The following is a 12324-nucleotide window of genomic DNA, read 5'->3' as shown; positions in this document are numbered from 1 at the left end:
GGAAATATTCCGGTGGAATATTTTGCATGGTAACCACTGCCACCAGCCCGAAACTCGACAAGAGGGGACTGGACAGTGCCCCTTTGAAAAACAGACCCAGGGGCAATCGAATTACCCCTACCAGTACTTCCACAATATGATGATTTGTACTGGTTCTGTTCACAATGTAAGACTAGTAAAGTCAATGGCGACTTTACATGCCCCCGGAGACAGTAGTCAGTCCCAGGGTATGGAGTCTATGTTTGGGGGTCACTATGACACCCCTGTGTTACTGCACTGAGGGTGCTGTGTAACACATATACCAAAAACACATGAAGCCTTATGGAGTAAAAGACCCCATAGCCCATAAAACACATTACCAAGTCAAAGGACATTCTCAAATCCTGCCCAAGAGTGGGAGAAAGAGTCTCACTCTTAGCAGGAGAAAAAATTAAACCCAAAAATCCAGCAAAGCTGCTGGGGGACTCGCTGGGTTTGGGAAATTAGCCTTTACAGAGAATTCTCCCTAACAGTGGTGGGAAGGGAAGGGGGGATGGGATGGCAAGGGGGGATGGGATGGCAGAGTGGAGGGGAAGGGCAGAGGGGGGGCGGAAGGGTGGGTGTGGTGTGATGTGATGTGATGTGATGGCAGGGGCAGGATGGATGGGCGGATGGGAAGGACGGGAGGGGAATGGCAGATGAATGGGCTGGGGATGGATTGGATGGGCGCACGGGAGGGATGGGTGAACTGAGGGATGAATGAACCGATGCAGGGCGTGAGGGAGGAAGGGTGGGATGGGAGGGAGGACGGGTGTGACGGAAGGGTGGGAGGATGGCCATGATGGAAAGAAGGCAGGAATGGGCGCGAGGGAAACCAGGCAGGGAGTGAGGATGGGTGTGAGGGAAAGAAAGCAGGAAGGGAGCGAGGGGAGGGAGGGAGGAAGGAAGGACGGACGCAAGGGGAGGCAGGATGGATGGCGAGAGGGGAGGACGAATGTACGGGCGCAGCTCGAAAGGAGGAAGAATGAATGGATGGGCGTGGATTGAAGGAAGGGTGAATGTGCAGATGGATGGCTACGGCTGGAAGGACGCACATACGTGGCTGGAAGGTAGGAAGTATGGAATGGCATGTATGGAAGGAAGGAGGCAAAGAAGAAAGGTTGGACAGGTGCAGCATGAAGGAAGGACAGACTGGCGCGACTGGAAGGCAGGATGGACGGGCATGGATGGAAAGACACACGGTGGGGGGGGCTATAAGGATGGGCACAGGGCGATAGAGGTTTAAGTTAGGGAGGCTGGGGAAGGAAGTGAGGGAGGTGGAAGGGAGAAGAGAGGTTGTGGAAAGGTAGAGTGAGTAAGAAAGGGCAAGTAAATGAAGGCTGGAGAAGGGAATGTATGTTAAGGGAAGGAATTAATGAATTAATGTTAAGGGTCTGATGGGGGTCTAAAGAAAAAACTCAGAAAGTAGGACATATCACTGCAAAAATAGCTTCACTTGTATGTTCTATTGGGTCAATTTCAGAATTGTATCGTTGCACTTCAGAGTTGAAAAATGTTTCCTATGGTCCAGTTTATTATTGTTTTGTTGTAACGGCAGGTTATGCCTCTCCTTTTTAAAAAAACACTGTAGTGATGAGTTGAGTATATTGATATTTTGAAGCAGGAGCTTTGGCACCAATGCGTGGCAGTGGGAAAGATGACATCCTTGGAGAATCCGTCTCCTCTTATACATGTACAGAATGTGTTCTCAATGTGTCATTTGTTTGGCTTTGTCAGAGGGGGGTGGGCCTATCAAATCAGTTTTGTGGGACATAGGAATGATAGCAAGTAGTTTGTCGCATGGCGAAATTGGCAAGCTGGTTCTTCTGTGGATGTCTAATCGTCAAATCTTTGCTTGTGGCAGCCGTTTGAGAGAAAAGCTTTGGAAGCCAATGCCAAGTCTTGTGATGCATAAACCTTTGTTTTGGCGACTCGATTTATTTTTACAATTTATGTTCTTGTTAGCTAATGTGATTTGGATAGAGAAGAAATGGTTTTGGGCAATATAACTATTTCCGTAGTGATTTTACTCTTGCAGACACTGATTGAACAATGAATCCTGCTATTTTGTAAACTTTTCTCCAACCAGGGGAATATGTGGATTATGCTACAGCTGGTATTGCAGAACTAAGGCGATACCACATCGCCTTTGTTCTGGAATACCAGCTGTAGCATAATCCACGTATTCCCCTGGTGGTTAAGCATGTATGTAAATGGTAACCTAGCTTGTACCTGTTTATATGGGTTTTGGTGTGTTTTTATTCTATTATTTCCATAAATGGGAACCCTTTCCAATTAAGGATCAAATTATTTTGTTCTACGCTCAAACCATAACTGCATTTTGAAACACTGGCACACAAGACTAACTATTAGCTAATTCAGGTAGCTCTGCCTGCTGCCAACCACAAGAAATCGACAAGGCATAAGGGGACATCCACTCCGTGACCATCGCCTTGAATAAGACTCCATGTTGATACACGTGTTGGCTGTATTTTTCTTAGTGTGCTCCATTAAAGCAAGAACTGTGTAAAAAGATCATCGGACTAACCCACTTATATTAATTTATTGAAGTGAGCGCAATCAACTTGTACAAATCTGTCATAGCTTGCTTACATTTTGAGGTTGGGAGTAGAGCCTCGATGTATTAGCTACGATGCACGCCTAGTACCTGATTTCTAGAACTAGAGCGCACCATAAGTCAGTCGTACTCCACTCTTAGTTTCTCTTGATCCATAAATGAATTGTAAATATATTGTGCATCGGTTACACCCCAGAGCCCTCAGGCTATGCGTATGATGTGTGTTAAACACTATGCAAGAATACAAATATAAAATACCTTTCATTATCTTAAGGGCTTTCTAAAGGCTGGGATGAGTCTGGAGATAACCAAGTGTGGTAGTAACCTGTGAAATGGGCATAATACATTGGCCTGTGGGTTTTTTGTAATGAAAATGGATACATTCGAGAGGATTGGGTCCTCCGACGTATTCCATATCTATGACAGTAATCACCACAGCTGTGCTGCTTCGGAAAAGCTTTCTGCGTCCTGCGTCGATAAGCCGCCCTCGAGGACCTCCTCCGACGGCCGATGTCACTGGATGTTATAAGTAGGATGCACGACGCCCGTAGCCTCAGTTCCTTTTTCCGCAAACGTGTTCGCTTCGGAGATCTCGGCGCGCCTCGACTCTTTGGAGTTCTTTCTCGGTTCTTCGAACCTGTTTCGTTTTGTGAAGTCTTTCTTCGTGAAGATGTCTACCTCCTCTTCCACACCGCGTCCGTCCTTAAGAAGTGCGGGGACTGTGGGTCCAAGATGTCGGTTATGGACTCGCGCAACGCCTGCCTCTGGTGCCTCGGGGAGGCCCATGACACGGATGACTGTCGACTGCCAGTCGCTCACATCTAAAGCCTTGCGGGAGCGCAAGAAGAAGTTATCGGTAGGTAAGTTGTCTAAGCCACGGAAGTCGAGGTCTGCGGGGCTTTCGACGGACGATTCGAGAGGTGACTCTTTGCGTCGTCGTCGGAAGTCCAGTGGGTCTCGGTCCCGGAGTCGTCCCGCCACTCCTCTGCCTCTTGGAGGCACTCCCGGAAGCGCCGTCATCGGTCGCCTTCCCCGTCCTCTTCCGAGGACTCCGTCCGTCGGCGGGTAGCATACCCTTCCAAGCAGGCGACGCCGCAGGAATGGGCTTCCTTCGGGAAGAAAATGTTAGCGATTATCGAATCGCAGGGCACTGGTCCGTCCGTGCCTCCAAGTGGGGTCGGTCGTGATCGGTCGAGAGACACCGCTCGCACGCCTTCGGGCTCGGGTGGTCCGCATGATTCGCGGGAGAGGTCCCGCTCAGACAAGGGGAATCGTTCTCATCATGCCCGGTCCAGGTCAAGGTACTCGACGCGCTCGAGACCGTGTAAACCTGTGATGTCTTCGAGGAAGACATCGACGCCAGTGGCGCAGAGGTCGTCGACTGACTCTTTCGAGGCCCCGTCTTCGAAGAAGTCGTCGGTGCCATTGGCGCCCAGGCTGTCGAAGGACCCGCTCGGGGCTCCGGCCTCGAGGCCTGTGTCGACGCCATCAATGCTGTCGGCACCGCGTTCGGCGTCAACGCCGATTCACTCGATGCCCTCAACGCCTTTCGAGGCTGTGTCGACGGGGGTACCCCAAGGCTCGGTGGAACCCCCTAGAAAGGCTCTGGCCAAGGTCAAGCATGGCTTTGGTTCACATTCTGTGCCTGCTTACCACCATCTTGAGTTTATTTCAGAGCTGGATGAGTGCTCTGGTGATGGCATGGTTCCTAATACGGTGCCAGATGAGATTCTCTCGGGCCATAGCCAATTTGAGGACCCGAAGCAGTCCCTGCACGATGCTAGTGGGCTGGACACCTCTCCGGAGGTGGAGTTTTGTAGGCCTGAGCCTGGCACTCATGCTGACTCCTCGTACCGGCGCCTTATGTCGAGGGTCACCGAGTACTTGGGATGGTCTGCTACCCCGGGGGAGTTTCTTCAGGATGACCTTACAGATATCCTCGACCTTGGTCCACCAACTGACCCGGTACTGCCGTTTCATATGGCTCTACAGAGGAGGGTGGCGGCGGCTTGGACTGCTCCGGAGGGTCTTCCAGCAGTGGGCAAGTCTTTGCCACGAAAATATCGCCCAGCCAGTAGCGACCCCTGCTACTTGTCCAAGCACCCCACTCCAGAGAGTTTGGTGGTGCAGGTGGCATATCCTACCATCCCTCCTGATAGGGACGACAAGCGTTTTGACGGCTGGGCGAAGAAAGTGTTTTCTTCAGGGGGTATGGCGCTTCAGGCGGCCAACTCCGTATGTGCCTTGTCACGTTTCACGCACTCTCTATGGAACTGTTTCCTTAGCAGCTGAACATATTCCCGAAGGGGACGAACGGGGTGTTTCCTTGCCATGGTTCAGGATGGCAAGGATACCATGTCTGAGGCTGTTCAGTCGGGTTTGGACATGGCAGATTGCGTCAGCCGGTCCATGGCGGCGAGCACCATGATACGCAGGTTTGCATGGTTGCGGAAGTCGGGGTTTGCTCCTGATGTGCAGGCCCGGCTCCTCAACATTCCCTTTGATGGGGAACATCTTTTTGGCAGCAAGGCTGACGAGAGCCTTGAGAGGTTGCAGACCTCCAAAGCTGCAGCGAAGTAGTTGGGCGCTGCAGTTCGCCAACCTCTGCCTTTTCGTCCTAGGGGACAGCAATGGAGGGGAGGTTCCTTTCTTTATTACTCATCCTTTGGTAAAGCGAGAGGAGCTGCCAGTCAGTTGGTCACCGTAGGAGTGCCAGAGGTGGAAAACAAGGTACTCGAGGTGCCAAAGCCGCTCGGGCTGTTGCCTCTTTGCCCTCAGGCAATGCCGCAGCTGCTTCAGCTCAGTCATGAGGCCATGTCCCATGGTTCGCCGGTTGTGGGAAGGCTGGCGCAGCATCTTGCAGAGTGGCGCGCCATTACTTCAGATGTGTGGGTTCTGGAGATCATAACCCAAGGCTACTGTCTTCCCTTCCGGCAGAGGCCTCAAGACAATCCACCGGGGAATCTCTTTGAAGAGTACAGATCCGCTCCTTGCACAGGAAATTCAAGCCCTGCTGGAGAAAGGCGCCATAGAACTGGTGCCTGTAGCGGAGAGGAACAAGGGATGATATTCCCCTTATTTTTTGATTTCCAAGAAAGCCGGGGGATTGAGACCCATCATGGACTTGCGCGGTTTGAACAAACTCCTCAGGAAGGGCAAGTTCAAGATGGTTACTCTCTCTCAAGTCCTCCAGGCCCTTCAACCTCAGGACTGGTTGGTGTCTCTCGACCTCAAGGACACTTATTTTCATGTGCCGATACATCCAAAGCACAAGAAGTACCTGAGGTTCACGGTTGGCGACTCGCACTTTCAGTTTCGGGTCCTGCCGCTCGGATTGACCTCCGCCCCAAGGGTCTTCACCAAGCTCATGGTAGTTGTGGCAGCGCATCTCAGCAAATGGGGGATTCACGTCTACCCCTAACTGGACAATTGGTTGGTCAGGGCGCGCTCTCCCGAGCAAGTCCTGGATCATCTGTCCGTCACCTGCCACTCCCCCCCACAAGCTGGGCTTCTCCCCCAACTTGAAGTCCCATTTGCACCAACTCAGAGGCTAGAGTACATTGGGGCCGTGCTTGACGCGTCCCTGTGGCAGTGTTTTCCTCCCCAGGTGAGGGCTCATCACATTCAGCAGATGGTGCACAAGTTTCAACTTGCCCAGACTCTCACAGCGTCCGAGTTCTTGAGACTGCTCGGCCTCATGGCATCCTGCATTCTTCTGGTGCCAGAGGCCAGGTTGCGGATGAGATCTTTGCAATGGGCACTCAAGCTCCAGTGGTCTGTCGGTCGCCCAGGACCTTCAATGGTGGGCCAACGAAGGCAATCTGATGAGGGGGGCTCCATTTTGGCTGCCCTGGCCAGAAGTGACGATCGTGACGGACGCATCCCTCACGGGATGGGGAGCTCGTGTCAACGAGTTGACAGTCAGCGGTAGTTGGTCTCCGTCGGAGTCCAGACTCCATATCAATCTGTTGGTGCTGAGGGCCGTCAAGCTAGCCCGGAAGGCTTTTCTGCCGACACTGCGAGGGAAGAATGTCCTGATCCTGACGGACAACACGGTGGCCATGCACTACCTCAACAAAAAGGGGGTGGCGGGTCACTACCTCTGTGCAGGGAGGCGATGCAGCTCTGGTTCTGGGCAATACAGCAGGAAGTTTCGATCTTGGCAGTTATCTGGCCGGAGATGAAAACGAGACGACGGACGCTCTGAGCAGGCAGAGCGCGATCTCTCACGAGTGGGAGTTGGCTCAGGAGATTCTCCTGGAGATCTTTGCCCTTTGGGGGACCCCTCAAGTTGATCTCTTCGCCTCCAGTGTCAACCGGAAATGCGAGAGGTTCTGCTCGTGGTAATTTCCTCCAAAAGGAGCCTTAGGAGACGCGTTTGTGGTGGAGTGGTCATTCCCACTGCTGTATGCGTTTCCTCCAGTCCCCGTCATCCCGCAAGTACTGCGGCGGTTACAGAGGTTCGGTTCGCAGATGATCCTCATTGCTCCAGCGTGGGCCCGGAGGACGTGGTACCCGGACATTCTGGACTTGTCCATCTGCCCTCCACGTCGTCTTCCCTACCGAGACGATCTGCTCTCACGGGAGGGGGGTCAGGTTCTCCATCCAGAGGTCAGCTCCCTCAACCTTCACGCTTGGTTTCTGAAAGGTTGAGGTATAAGGATTGGGACCTCCCTGAAGACGTGATGGAGGTGTTGCTTTCGGCCAGACGGCCCGCAACAAAGTCTCTGTACCGTTGCCGTTGGCGTAAGTTCTGCGACTGGTGCAGGGTTAAGAATGTGGATCCTTTTGCATGTGACATTCCCATGGTTCTGTCTTTTTTGCTTTCTTTGTCCCACAGGGGCCTTCAAGTGGGTACCTTTAAAGGTTACCTGGCGGCGCTGTCCATATTTAAGTGCTCGTCTGAAGAGTGTTCCTATTTTAAAATTCCTTTAATTTCAGTTTCTGAAAGGGCTCACTAATGTGTTCCCTCCGTCACCTTTCCAGGTTCCCGGTTGGGATTTGAACCTTGTTCTCAAGTTTCTGATGGGTGCTCAGTTTGAGTCTTTGCATTCATGCCCTTTGAGACTGTTAACTCTTAAAACTGTATTTTTGGTTGCGGTCACTTCCGCTCGCAGAGTGAGTGAGTGAGTTACAGGCACTTTCAGTTAAGCCACCCTTCACGGTGTTTCATAAGGACAGGGTTGTCCTTGGAGTTCGTCCTTCCTTTCTTCCGAAGGTGGTGTCGGAATTTCATTTAGGCCAGAAGGTTGTTCTTCCGGCGTTTTATCCTCCTCCACATCCTGGTAAGGAAGAGGAGCGGCTCCTAGGAGAGCGTTAAGCTTTTATATTTCACGCATGTCCCGGGTCAGAGTGGACGATCAACTCTTCATTGGTTACGCTGGAAAGCGTTTGGGACAAGCTGTGACAAAACAGACTTTGTCTCGCTGGATTATTTTGCCTATCTGAGTGTTACCGCTTGGCGGGTAAAGACCCACTGGTTGGCTTACGGGCCCATTCTACCAGGGGTATGGCTGCTTCTATTGCCCTACAGAGGTGTGTTCCTATTCGTAACATCTGTGATGCAGCCACCTGGGCTTCGGTACATACTTTTGTACGTCACTACTCCCTTGATATCCGGGGGCAGGATCTGGCCTTTGGCAAGGCGGTCCTTTACTCCACAATTTGATTGGGCATTCTAATTTTCTGTTTTCTAAATTCTTTTCCCACCTCCTTGCATTGGTACTGCTTTGGGAGTCTGTCATAGATATGGAATACGTCGGAGGACCCAATCCCCTCGAATTATAAGTTACTCTCTTACCTGGTAACATTCTTTTGATGGGATGGTCTGACGACGTATTCCCTATCGCCCCCTCCCTGCCTTCCCCGGTACAGAATTTCTTATGCGATTGCAGTTTACGTTTCCGCAAGGCTTTGTGTGGTCAGACTGGCAGAAGACTGGTGCCACACGTTCTGGGAAAAAACTACAACTGCAGCTACGGGGCGGCGTGCGTCCTACTTATAACATCCAGTGACGTCGGCCGCCGGAGGAGGTCCTCGAGGGCGGCGTATTGACGTCATTGACGCAGGACGCAGACGTCAAAAGATTTTCTGAAGCAGCACAGCTGTGGTGATTACTGTCATAGATATGGAATACGTTGTCGGACCATCCCATCGAAAGAACGTTACCAGGTAAGAGTAACTTTTTCTTCTTTCCTAATGGAAGAATGCATTCCGTTGTTGAATTTCTTTCACCTTAGCGATGTAGAAAAGACAACATTTTAGGCCGAGCCATGTATGTGGGACTAGTCACTGCAAATTAAAGCAGAGGTTTTATTTAGATTTGCTTTTTGGATTTCACAATATGGGTTGAAGTAGGCCTCCAAAAACTAGTTTGAATTGTTAATACTTATTTTTAGGCAAAGTGGAAACACATTTGTGATCAAGAGCAGTCAGCACATTGGGGACCTGTGATTTAATAATTGATGTGGTAATTAAATTATGAATTATGATTACAAATATGAATTCTAAATTAGGAATTGGTTTCCTCAATAATGGAAGCTATGGCAAATTGCTTTTCTAACAGCAGGGTGGTATAGGCTGGAGAGTGTATGTATGGGATTTATATAGCACAGACCCAGCTGAGAATTAACGAGTGCTGGACAAAAGGGAGATGAGGGTTACAAGTGTGGAGCAGAGGTAGGAGAGGTGGTGCGATGGGTAAGAAAGAAAGGATAGGGAACGGATTCTGAGGGGGAGGATAGGGTTGAGAGGAGCAATATGCAGTTTTGTGAGCTGTTCTTTGAAGAGTAGGGTCTTTAAGGGCTTTCCTGATGTGTAGTATGTAGGATGCCATTCTTCTCTCTTTTGATAACTTGTTCCAGAGACAGGGTGCATCGCAGGAAATTACCTTTGTCGGCCAAGTAGAGTAATGTTTGTTGTGACATTGTTGTAGGTGTTGCAGCAATTTTGAACATGATGCATACGTAAAGGAGCAACCAGTGCAGATTCTGGGGGATGGGATTATGTGGTTGGATTTTCTCAGTCCACCATGCTGGATGACTTTCAGAGGAACCAAGGTGACTTCTGTGAATAGGCTGTTGCTACAGTCCTGGTGGGGGGATGACCAGGGCTTGGACAAATCTTCTGAAACCTGGGGGCAGTGATGAAAAGCTTGACTTTGAAGTGGAGCGCAAACTGGAACAAATCTGCTTGGGTTTTCTTGGCATTGTGTTTTGAGTAAAAAGGTTAGTCAATAGTGAAGGAGCAAAATGTTACTCCATCATAAATCCATCCGTCAACCAATTCTGGACTTGGGCATGCTTTGTGGGTTTTCCTAGGAGAATGAATTTGGTCTTTACATGATTGAGCTTCAGGTAGGAGCTTGACATCCTGGCTTAGATGAGGGCTAGACTGTGCCGAGTTGATTGTCGTGATTTAGGTAAGAGTGGTGTAAAAGTAATTTTCATTTGAGAAAAGAAATAATGAGGGGAAATGTTTTAACTTTGATGGTTTGCATCAAGGGTTGAAATACCTATTTTCATAATATTGCATGAAATTTAGTCACTATGTACCGTATCAAAACGGTGGTCTCTAGCCATAAAAGGTTGTGCACTTCGAGTTTTCTAACCTTCATTTTTCAAATTTTTTTTTTTTTAGGGTTGCCAATTTATATTTCCTGTTCTTAGTTGTTTTGAACTGGATTCCGGTTGTTGAAGCCTTTCAGAAAGAACTTACAATGATTCCTCTAGTGGTTGTTCTTACAATTATTGCAGTGAAAGATGGTCTTGAAGATTACAGAAAATATAAGATTGACAAGAAGATAAATAACACGCAAACTAAAGTTTATAGTAGGTAAGTAGCAATTTAAAACATTGTATGTGATTTTTTTTTTTCTTTTGTAATATATTTTTTTAGTGCTTTTGGTTGAACATTTTCAAACCTTTTACACTATATTAAAATAAGATGGTAGACAAACGGCAAATAAAAACAATCAATTTCAATATGCATTTCAAATTTTATCTTTGTTTAAAACATCAGGATCTACTATAATATAAATCAGTTTCAATAAAAATGTATAATCTAATGTTAACGTTTAGAGAAAACTAAAAGCCTATCAGCCGCCAATTGCCATATGTGATAGACAGCCGCAGCAACCACCAGTGACTCAGCACTAAGGTCATTCTGCAAAATTGGTCAGTTGAATGGAGCTTAAATTTGCAATAACCTTTCTCATACTCCAGGCTAAGCTCTTCGCATTGGGTAAGAATGTGCCGTGCGGTCTCCACTTCTTTGCCACAAACCCTGAAGGGTCGATCTCCCCTCGGAATGCCCACCCAAGCACCTGTATTTTCTAGAACAGGTAGAATTATGAAGACTAACGGATAAAATAAATCTAATCAGTGCAGGTAAACAAAGTTTGCTGAGATAACTCACTGGTCAGTCTATACAGAAACCTTGAAGTCCGTAAAGTGAGTACCTATGTAGATTAGCCAAATGGTTTAATGCTTGACAAATGTCGTGCAATCTTAACTTCTTTTCCAATTGAGATAAATTTAAGGCCAGCCACGGCTCCTGCACACTGTGCAAACCAATTGCAATAAAGTGTTAGCTTCCGCTCCAATTCCCTGTACCATACACTTTTAGAGAATCGACTGGAGTAGTTGACAGCCAGGCTTAATAAATTATCTTGCTCCAGGTCAACGATAATGGATTTTTGTCCAAAACTTTCAAGCAGGAAATGTCCAAAGTGATAGACAAGGCAAGCCTAGTTCGAGTTGTATAGCTTCCACAAGCAACATCCCTGGCAGGCGAAGTAAAGCCCAAAAATGTTTGGCCCCCAACCTGGGAAGACAGGCGATCGTCTTCTCTGGGAAAACTTCCAGGGCATATAGTATGCCTGGAACAATTGAAATCCTACAGGCGTTTATTTTTGCCTCGATAGAATGACCCCCCCATAGGCATCAATCTTTTTTAATTGTCAACCACTTCTGCCATGCCTTAAGTGAAATTCCCTGAGCCAAATAAATTAACAAGGTAGTTGCTCTAATACAGATGCTGTGATATTTATATTGCTCAATCTGCTTTAGTGGAACACCCCCTGAAGTCCAGAAAAATGACATCACACCATATGCCCTTTTACCAATCGTCATGGTCTTCGTTTTTATGGCGTTAGGGCAGAGACCATGATCATGACAAATTTGTGTAGAGCATCTAAAAAGCTTTGAAGACCGACAGCTGTGCGATCTAATATAACAGTGTCATCCGCGTACACAAGGCATGTAATAAATTCACTGCCATAACGAGGCAGATTGTTCTTGGCGGCCTTCAAAGCAAGGCCTAACTCGGCTATATAAAGGTTAAATAGTTGGGGTGCGAGGGCGCAACTCTGACCAAGCCATTGGTTGGTAGTAAAGGGTTTAGAGAGTACCACCTCCTGGAATATTCTAACCCTAACCTGCATATTGTTATATAATGATTTAATGAAGTAGAGTAACGAGGAGTCTATACCCCATCTTGTCCATTTTTTCCAGAGTTTGGATCTTAAGACACTGTTGAAAGCAGCAGAATAGTCTACGAAACACGGGTATAATGCGGTGCCAGGGTAGCACTGTATGTCTGAAATTAAAGTTAAGAGGACCCAGATATAGTGAGTGATCCTGCAACCCTTTCTAAATCCCGTCTGTTGGAAATTCAGCAAGCCCCTCTCTGCTACCCAGGAGGAAAGAAGATCCAATAGTATATTTGCA

The 12324-nt window shown here is 48.3% G+C and overlaps 1 protein-coding gene across 2 annotated transcripts in view; it reads left to right on the top strand.

Moving 5' to 3' along the window:
- Positions 1-12324, top strand: part of ATP10D (ATPase phospholipid transporting 10D (putative)) — a 2065840-nt gene that overhangs the window by 212192 nt on the left and 1841324 nt on the right. For both annotated transcript variants that reach the window (XM_069631716.1, XM_069631715.1), the window contains one exon: positions 10235-10429. In XM_069631716.1, the coding sequence (XP_069487817.1) occupies positions 10235-10429 (195 nt within the window). The remainder of the gene's footprint in view (positions 1-10234; positions 10430-12324) is intronic.

This window comes from Ambystoma mexicanum, chromosome 6q (genome assembly GCF_040938575.1).
Source record: "Ambystoma mexicanum isolate Mex_15411 chromosome 6q, UKY_AmexF1_1, whole genome shotgun sequence".
Classification (NCBI taxonomy): Eukaryota; Metazoa; Chordata; class Amphibia; order Caudata; family Ambystomatidae; genus Ambystoma; species Ambystoma mexicanum.
This window is presented reverse-complemented; position numbering and strand designations above follow the sequence as displayed.